Here is a 10,297-nt window from a genome sequence, read left to right on the forward strand (position 1 = left end):
CAACATGTTCATAATAAAATAAGGAGGAGTACTCATAATAGTTACAGTTCTGGGGTCTGAAACTGGTCGCATGGTCAGAGCTGGTCTTCAGCTCCCTTCTACTCCCTATCCAGCATTGCTTTTACCTTTAGTTAGCACCTCAGCTGGTCCTGGTTCTTTACATGGTGGGATGACACAAGCCTTCGTTCCTGAAGGGTCTGCCTTGGTTGGATTGCTGCATTTGTTTATTCACCTTCACCTCAGGGACGGTAGCACTAAGATGCTGTAAGTGACCTCCTCTGTTGCAGACACGCTCTCCTTTCCCCCTGTGGAGCAGCAGTGCAGCCTCCCCGCGGCAGTCAGGCTCAGTCACCCAGGGCCAGCACCAGAGCACCCTGCTCCTGTTGGCTCAGAGGCAGGAGCCTGCAGCAGCTGGGCAGCAGCCCTAATTCAGTTTGGGATCGCTGTAATTGAAGTTCATCTTGTAAGAATGCGTTTGAGTGGGGGCATGTTTATCCTTAAATGCACATACTATGCAGTTAATTCACCTATGGTAAGATGAAATAGAGCATTAAGCAGAGGTAGCATGCTAGAATCATCTCCCTTCTGATTAGAGAGATAAGTGCCCTAATTCAGTATTCCTGAGTCTTGAGACAGGTGTGGATTCCTTTCCATGGAATAAAAACAGAAAATACTATCAGAATGTTATATAGTGCTAAATTAAAGCATTTTTATATTATTTCCTTAGGTACATACAGACATTACACTAGATATGAAACTTTTATGGTTCCTTTATTTTGTTTGAACCTAAACTCATTTACAAATAAAGTACAAGCAAAATCACAAAAAATAAAGTTCAGATTAGCCAGTGAATGTAACAGATGGATTTTGCCATAAATAGCTCACTGCTCCACATGGACCGAGGTGCCAGTGCACAGGCATGCCTCCTTGCTGGCCACTTGCCTCTGTCCACGTGGCCGTGGAGCCTTTGCTCTGTCACCGCTCTCTGCCTTCCCTCACTCAGGTGTCACACATACACCTTGGTGCTGTTCTTATCAGCCTGTGACAAAACTGGACACTAATGTGAACATTCTTTGCCATGTGGTTTCATGGTGTTTAAGTCTCACATTGGCAAATTATTTAGTTTTAATGACGTGAAAATATTCCTCTTATAAATTACCGCTGCAAAGAGAAGTTGTCCTTTTTAACCAACAAAATCTAAATGACTACACTGACAGGTGTGAGACACTTAGGGATGAACAATGTCGTCTTAGCACTGGGACATGTCGACCAGGGGTCTGTACCTGTAAGTGAACCCACTGAACTAAGAACTTTGATGTTACTGCAGGAGATGAGAGCACTAAGACTGTATGCCAGTACTTGCTAAAGACCACCCAGATAATTCTGAATTTATCTGTGTTACTTTTTAAAGTATCAAATTAAAGTTTCTGTGAAGAACTCAGTCTCCCCAGAATTCATGTAGGGTCTCTGCAAGGTCTGAGATCCCAATTTGAGCAATGTTAATGCGTTGGGGAAAACACTAACCCAAAGGCCTGGATACAAGCTCCTTTGAATGTGTGTGAGAAGAGGCACACTGTTTAGCCTCTGGGCATCAAATTCCAGGTTTGCTGGCCTTCTGGGTCTGTGATCTTCCTTCCTTGGTCTAAAGGCTTTGGCTTCAAGTTTCCAAAATTTTGTGTTGGGCTTATACTTCAATCCATAGCCTCAGAAAGTAGGGTCCTGGCCAGAAGGGGACTGTGCACTCCACAGGAGACCATGCTGGTTATAAAGGCGTCACTTCTTTTTCCTTACAGATTCTGACTCCCAGCACAGCCATGAAGTGATGCCTCTCCTCTACCCTCTCTTTGTCTACCTCCACCTCAACCTGATACAGAATAGTCCGAAGAGCACAGTGGAAAGCTTTTACAGCCGCTTCCATGGAATGTTTCTGCAGAACGCCAGCCAGAAGGATGTCATCGAGCAGCTCCAGACCACTCAGACCATCCAGGACATCCTGTCTAACTTCCGGCTGCGAGCCTTCCTGGACAACAAGTACGTGGTTCGTCTGCAGGAAGACAGCTACAACTACCTTCTCCGCTACCTCCAGAGTGACAACAACGCTGCGCTGTGCAGGATCCTCGCCTGGCACATCCATCTGGATGTGCAGCCCGCCAAGAGGACGGACTACCAGCTCTACGCCAGTGGTGGCTCCTCCCGCGGCGAGGGTGGTGGCCTGGAGCCCGCCGACATGCCAGCGCCCATCCTGCAGAATGAGGCTGCGCTGGAGCTCCTGCAAGAGAGCATCAAGCGCGTCAAGGACGGTCCCCCTTCCCTCACCACCATCTACTTCTATGCCTTCTACAACACAGAGCAGCTGCTGAACACTGCAGAGGTCTCCCCAGATAGCAAGCTGCTCGCAGCAGGCTTTGACAACTCCTGTATAAAACTGTGGAGTCTGCGTTCTAAGAAGTTAAAGTCCGAACCCCATCACGTAAATGTGTCCCGCATCCACTTGGCTTGTGATTTCCTAGAGGAGGAGGTAGGCATATCGGTTTTTCTTCCCTGTACCTGCCTTACTAATGTGCTTCAAGTATTCTTACCAAACATGACAGATGTTACAGCAAATGGACTTCATTATATTCCTCACCATATAACTAATGCCAGACTAATGCCTGGTAACCTGTAACCAGTGAATTCCTGCTAACGGCCAGCCTTGGCCAAGAGGAAAATGTTAATGTGAGCTGAACATCATTAACGAATGGTCAGTATGTATTACTACCTGAAATGTGGATATCATTGCTGAGCCTAAAGACCTTTAGCTATGTGTGTGAGTGTGCATGTGTACATATATAAGCAATCAGAAGTAGGATTACTGGGTCAAAAGGTATATTGCTGTTTCCCAAGAGTAAACTAGGATGCTGTTTCTCTTTCCCCTCCCCGCAGATCCTGGGTGCCCTTGGCCTTTCACAGCAGTGCAGTCCTCTGACTTCTCCAGGGTGCCCTGTTTTTGTCTGGCAGTCAGCGTAATGATCTTGTTTGCTTTGATTGGGGGTGGTCATTGGAAAGGGCAGGCCTAGTGGCCTGAGTTTCAGGTCACTGAGAAGCACTCGTTCAGAAAAAGCGAAGGCAAAGGGAAATAGACGTGGAACTTCATAGAGTTCACCTTGCCTGAGAGTGGTGGCTCGGAATTTGCAGGGAGAATACCTTTGTCATGTCACCATTGGAATTCAGGTAGCTCAGACTCAGCTTACTTTGGATGGAAAATTCTTTGCACTAGGTTGAAAGGTTAAGGGTTTTCTTAAAGTCATTCAAGTTAATTTTCAGTTGCTGATAAGGATGTCAAGAATATTGGATGTACAAAGTCAGCCTTTTTTACCTATTCCTGTTTTCTGAGTCATTTTCCAGTTAGCATGGCCTTTGAGTCTTTGCTTCTTGAAGTTGAGAGAGGAAAATTAGAGGAGTTTGTTATGATGAACAAAGAATCTAAATTCTGATGCACAAACTTTGATTTCTAGAATCTGTAGTGCCTTCTAGAATACTTTTCATTGCATATTTGAATTATTAAGTTTCTTTTCATTGGGGACAGTTCTAGCTTCTTAGGGGCTCTTCACATGCAGTGAGGGATACTGCCCTCATCTACTCTGAATTTTCTATTTAGAAAAATTATTCCTGCTGACCTTACTAGTTTTGATGATATGATACTGGTTTGGGGATTAGTCTAGGTATTAATATAAAGGAAGATAGCAAAGGTAGAAAGATAGCTGCAAAGATGGAAAGAACATTAGATTAAAATAAAAATTTTTAAGATTCCCCCCCTGGCTACCACTGAATTTTATAATATGTGAATTTTATCTCATTTTTTAAAAAATCAAGAGCAATAACCAAAATCTTCTATGTAAGCATAAAATTACCCCCAATTCAACTGGATTTACAGCACTGCCCTCAGCTTCTGCCGTTTGCACTGGAAGGTAATCTTGATTAGCCTCAGGAATCTGTTTGATGGCCCAGCACTGCTGCTTCAGTCACCCCATTGCTGGCAGCCTCCTCATGGTAGAAACACGCGGAGTGGAGAGCGGGACTGCCCTCCCAGTTTTTTGTTTGTTTGTTTGTTTGTTTCATTTTATCAGTAATATATTTTTCCCTTAATTTTTTTTCACTTTATTTATTTTAAAGAGATTGTCTTTAATCCACTGTATATTCTTGCCTCCTTTGTCAAAGATAAGGTGTCCATAGGTGTGTGGATTTATCTCTGGGCTTTCTATTTTGTTCCATTGATCTATATTTCTGTCTTTGTGCCAGTACCATACTGTCTTGATGACTATGGCTTTGTAGTAGAGCCTGAAGTCAGGCAGGTTGAATCCTCCAGTTCCATTCTTCTTTCTCAAGATGGCTTTGGCTATTCGAGGTTTTTTGTATTTCCATACAGATTGTGAAATTATTTGTTCTAGTTCTGTGAAAAATACCATTGGTAGCTTGATAGGGATTGCATTGAATATATCGATTGCTTTGAGTAGTATACTCATTTTCACTGTATTGATTCTTCTGCTCCATGAACATGGTATATTTCTCCATCTATTTGTGTCATCTTTGATTTCTTTCACCAGTGTTTTATAGTTTTCTATATATAGGTCTTTAGTTTCTTTAGGTAGATATATTCAAGTATTTTATTCTTTTTGTTGCAATGGTGAATGGAAATTCCTTAATTTCTCTATTTTCTCATTATTAGTGTATAGGAATGCAAGGGATTTCTGTGTGTTGATTTTATATCCTGCAACTTTACCATATTCATTGATTAGCTCTAGTAATTTTCTGGTGGACATTTCTTTTTCAGCTCTGATTGCTGTGGCCAAAACTTCTAAAACTATGTTGAATAGTAGTGATGAGAGTGGGCATCCTTGTCTTGTTCCTGACTTTAGGGGATATGCTTTCAATTTTTCACCATTGAGGATAATGTTTGCTGAGGGTTTGTCATATATAGCTTTTATTATGTTGAGGTATGTTCCTTCTATTCCTGCTTTCTGGAGAGTTTTTTCCATAAATGGATGTTGAATTTTGTCAAAAACTTTCTCTGCATCTATTGAGATAATCATATGGTTTTTAGTTTTCAATCTGTTAATGTGGTGTATCACATTGATTGATTTGTGGATATTGAAGAATCCTTGTATCCCTGGGATAAAGCCCACTTGGTCATGATGTATGATCTTTTTAATGTGCTGTTGGATTCTGTTTGCTAGAATTTTGTTAAGGATTTTTGCATCTGTGTTCATCAGTGATACTGGCCTGTAGTTTTCTTTTTTTGTGGCATCTCTGTCAGGTTTTGGTATTAGAGTGATGGTGGCCTCACTGAATGAGTTTGGAAGTTTACCTTCCTCTGCAGTTTTCTGGAAGAGTTTGAGTAGGATAGGTGTTAGCTCTTCTCTAAATTTTTGGTAGAATTCAGCTGTGAAGCCATCTGGTCCTGGGCTTTTGTTTGCTGGAAGATTTCCGATTACAGTTTCCATTCCCTCACACTTTGTGACATACTGGACGACGGAGAGAGCTTGTCAATTGGCAGTTGCATGTTTTTAATATTTATGCAGCATGATAAAACCACAGGTACCAGAAAGGAGGACTTGCCCTCCTTTGTAGTTATGTGGATAGGACACCAGCCTCCCTGCAACCTCAGCCCAGCGATGCAGCTCCTGTGTTCAGTTCATTTAACGTTTGGTCATTCTGCCCCAACCTGGTCATCTTTAAGTTTGAAAAGTAAAGTCAGTGTTGTCAATAATAGTCAGTTCTGTAGTTTGTGTACCAGACTGTCATAGATGTATGCTAGCCAATAGGAATATAGTGTGAGCCATATGTGTAATTTAAGTTTTCTCATCATCATATTAAAAAGGTAAGAAGTAGTTGGTATTAATTTTAATAATGTATTTTCAACTCATTGTAGCCAAAATATTATCATTCTGCATGTAAGCAATATTTTCAAAATGATAATGAAATCTGTTACATTCTGCCTTTTTGTCCTAAGCCTTAGAAACCATATAGCACATGTCCATTTACACTGGGCAGCAGCCACCTTTTCTCTCCTCGATCAGGCTGCTGCCTGCTCACACAGTAGCAGTGTCTCACCTGCTTCCAGGTCTTACCCACTCCCAAGCCCAGCCATATTTAATTTCTTTCGGCTCCATTGGTAGCTGATTGGAGAACAACCCAAGTCTTGTTCAGATCCCAGAGCACCCTGACCCAGGACTCACTGTGCTGTAACTAGGGCCCTGGGGACACACAAGTCCAGAAGCAGACTCGGGGCTCCTTGGTCTAAGGCAGGGTCAGCAGACTGTAGTATTCAAAGAGCTGGTTTTTCTTACTCTTTTAAAATTTCTATTTTAAGCATATCTTACAATGTATATAATACAGTTTATTATTACATGAATGTACTTTACAAATTAATTCATATTTGGGATGCATCTGGGGTAGAATTTACTGTGGTGGGGGGCAGGGTTAGACAGTTGTAGAACATTTGGGATGTTGTCCTATTAGCATGGGAGGGATGGGAGGGGTCTGCGTGGTCAGGCTTGGGTGACCCATTGCTTGTTCAGGGTTTCAGCTCAACTGCACTGAGGCCGTTGTGGGGCTGGCTGACCCACAGAAGAAAATGTGGCCAAACTATTTTAAGCTGTGGTCCTGGCAGGGAGTTGATAGGTCCAGCCTGCAGGGCTATTCTAGTTTCCCTATTTCTTGGTTTATAGAGTCAACAGGCACTTTCCACAGGCTCAGGGCAGTCATGGGGCCCCTGAGAAGTCCAGCTGCCTCCCAGTGCGTCCTCCTCTCTCTGTCCCTGAGCACTCAGAGGCAGGACCCACTGCCAGGACTTCCTGCTCCAAACGAAGATGTCTTAAGCTTCAGAGATAAACTCTGGTGTAGAGCAGTGAGTCATTCCTGAAATTTTAAAGTATTATTGTAACCTCTTTGGAAAGAAAAATTACTAATATTCTTGGTAATGCTCACTAGAACCTTAAGCTCCCAAATGCTTATGTATTTTCAGTGTTGACTATCTGGAATAGCCATTTTGAATATCCATGAACATCAATGTTTATTTTCTCTTTTCTCAAAAATGTATACGTTGGAGGCATTCGTTCTATTTTTAATTTAATAGTTTTTAAATAGAAATTAAAAGAATGGCTTTTTTCTGTACAAAGGCTCACAAAGGTATTTATTTCTAAGCCAGCAAGGCCCATTTCATTCAGGAAGCTTCATTTTAAGTCTTTATTCGTCCAGTGTATAACCAAAACTCATTTGACTTTATGAACTCCAGGATTGAGATAGTTGCAGTTGTAAGGAGCTTGTCTGCGAGAGAATGAAAGGAAAGTAGATTTGAACCCAGAGAATATGCTTGGGCGTGCAGCAGGGGGCCTCCCCCACAACCCCCTGCCCCTTTTACCAGGAGTTGTCTTTCCTGTCCCCACACATAGGGGTTTATTTCCAGGAATCACAAGAGTAACTTGACTCTGAGAGGAATTCTGAATCCTTGCCTCCTGTTTTACTTTGGGGAAATATTTGAGCCGACCCAGAAGGTCACTGTTTCAAAACTATTCTTTCTTTTTGGATACCAGCCATTCATGTCTGGTTACAGGGCATGGGGGTAAGTTACCGATGACTGCACTTTCCTAGCCGACGGTTATTTCTTTGATATGTCCAGATTTTATTTCTGGCTAAACTCCCACAGTGGTTCTGTATGCATCTTGAAATGAAACCACATCTGCCTCCATCATTGACCCCAGCTGTGGAGGTGATTTTTCTTAATGGACTAAAAACAGGGAGCACTGTGGCCTACAAAGCAGCCAAGACTGACAGGTGAAGACATGCCTGTAGAATAAAAGAATCTAAGAACATAAAATCAAAAATCAATTTTTTCGAGTGATTGACTTTTGAAATCTGTCCTCAGCGTAAGAGTAAGGTCCATGGTCATTACTCTGAAGTAGTAGCCTCACTATAGTGTTAGCTGCAAGGTGAATTTAAAGAAAGCAAATTTGTAAGTTGTAGGAGACAAGGTGCTATCCTGGGGTCACCCTGAAGGACAGAGTCATTTACTGGGTAAATGCTGTTTCCCAAGCAGGTCACTTTGTTTCTGGACATTTTGTTTTCCGTGGCAGACCGCTAAACACTCTTCTCTTGTGTGTGTCCCCACTGCCCCCAGGATGACGAGGACGACAACGCAGGCACGGAGATGAAGGTCCTGCGGGGACACTGTGGGCCAGTGTACAGCACCAGGTTCCTCGCAGACAGCTCGGGGCTGCTCTCCTGCTCTGAGGACATGTCCATCAGGTACTGGGACCTGGGCAGCTTCACCAACACCGTGCTGTACCAGGGCCACGCCTACCCCGTGTGGGATCTGGACATCAGCCCGCAGAGCCTGTACTTCGCCAGCGGGTCCCACGACCGCACGGCCCGGCTGTGGTCATTTGATCGGACGTACCCACTGCGAATCTACGCCGGGCACCTGGCAGATGTGGACTGTGTCAAGTTCCACCCCAATTCAAACTACTTAGCCACGGGCTCAACCGACAAAACGGTGCGGCTGTGGAGCACTCAGCAGGGGAACTCAGTGAGACTCTTCACGGGCCACCGTGGCCCTGTGCTCTCCCTGGCTTTTTCCCCCAACGGTAAGTACCTGGCATCAGCAGGTGAGGACCAGAGGCTGAAGCTGTGGGACTTGGCGTCCGGGACCCTCTACAAAGAGCTGCGGGGCCACACGGACAACATCACCAGCCTCACCTTCAGCCCAGACAGCAGTCTGGTCGCATCCGCATCCATGGACAACTCCGTGCGTGTCTGGGACATCCGAAGCGCGCACTGTAGCACACCCGCCGACGGCTCATCCAGCGAGCTTGTGGGCGTCTACACCGGCCAGATGAGTAATGTGCTGAGTGTGCAGTTCATGGCCTGCAACCTCCTGCTGGTGACTGGAATCACACAGGAAAATCAGGAACATTGATTTGGATCTTTGATATGACAGACTGGGGCGTGCGAAGGGCTCCATATGGCAAGTCTTAGGACAGACGGAATCACTGACTGACTGTGAAAGACTCCCCGTGTCCCCCCTTGCCCTGCAGATGTCCTGAAACCGCCACTCTCCACTTAGCCCCGAAGTGTGGAAGGATAGGGGCAGGAAGGGTGGTGATGGGGAGCAAACGTGAGATAGGAATCACGGAGATCCCACTGTGTCCTCGTGTGGCCTCTCCCTATCTCTGGCGCCAAGGTGCCCTTGCCTCGCTGGGGCTGCACTTGACCTGAGGATGTTTGCCAGGCACCCTCCCCGGGAGCAGTGCCACAGGGTCACTGGGTGGGAGGGACTCTATACAGGTAGGAAAGTGGGAGTGAGAATTAGGAAAGGGGGCAGGGTCATCCTGGCAAACGTCTTTCCTTTTCTGTGATTACAAAGAACCAGGATTTTTTATTATTGTTATTATAATTATTATTGAGAAGAGGAAACCTAGCACTGGCAGAGGGGGCCTTCTCTGCTCTCATCTTTCAGGTTTTACTCCTGGCACTGGCTGTGATACTTGGAATTTTGAGGTTCAGGGAATTCAAAGAACTTGGTCGCACAGTGTATTGGGAGAAAGGGAAAATTCCTGGGTGACAGTTGGATCACTCCAGCTGACATGCTTCTAGAAGTGGGTGGGTGGATTTGACTGAGAAAGTCTTGGGCTCTTACAGCAATGGTGGGAAAGAAAGAGTCTTTTTGTGGCTGCACTTCTGTTAACAATTTTCTTCCCCGAAAGGACGGATTGTGGTAAAGAAATGACAATAATTAGAAGTGAAAAGTCAAAAGAAAGAATTTAAAAATGTTGAATTTCCCAATGATTCTGAGGTGTGGCTTTTCCAGCATCTTTTCCTCCTGAGATCATCCTTCCCACCTGCTTTGCAATAGCAGTTTAATGAACAGTCTGTGAAACAAATCTTAAGTATGAACACACACATCGAAAACTATGCTCTGAGGATGAAGCGACTTCTAATTTGTGGGAAAAGGATTAAATATTTCTGTTTTCTGAAAAGAGTTATTTTGTATTTTGTTTTCTATTAAAATGTGTTTAGTTTCCAAAAAAGTGTTGGCATCTCTTTTAACAGGCGGGTGTGTGGGCTGTTTTGGAAGGCACAGGTCACCTCTCTTTGGAGTGACAGCCAGTTGTGCAGACTGGACTCCCCAGCTGCCCTCCTGTCTCCCCTTGTATTCTGTTCAGCTGGCTTCAAATGGCGTTTCTTCTTGGCATTCACAGGGATTATTGAAAGCATTTAACACTTTTCTACACATCCAAGCTTGCCAGTTGCTGACCAGAGA

General features: G+C 44.3%; 1 protein-coding gene across 2 annotated transcripts in view; it reads left to right on the forward strand.

Moving 5' to 3' along the window:
• The window catches only part of TAF5L (TATA-box binding protein associated factor 5 like), a 29,560-nt gene extending 19,587 nt beyond the window's left edge, over nucleotides 1–9,973 (forward strand). For both annotated transcript variants that reach the window (XM_068982331.1, XM_068982330.1), the window contains exons 4-5: nucleotides 1,794–2,518; nucleotides 8,156–9,973. In XM_068982331.1, coding sequence (XP_068838432.1) covers nucleotides 1,794–2,518; nucleotides 8,156–8,953 — 1,523 coding nt within the window. In that variant the 3' untranslated portion in view covers nucleotides 8,954–9,973. The remainder of the gene's footprint in view (nucleotides 1–1,793; nucleotides 2,519–8,155) is intronic.
• Nucleotides 9,974–10,297: the final 324 nt, after the last annotated feature.

Source organism: Capricornis sumatraensis, chromosome 10 (genome assembly GCF_032405125.1).
Source record: "Capricornis sumatraensis isolate serow.1 chromosome 10, serow.2, whole genome shotgun sequence".
NCBI classification, from domain to species: Eukaryota; Metazoa; Chordata; class Mammalia; order Artiodactyla; family Bovidae; genus Capricornis; species Capricornis sumatraensis.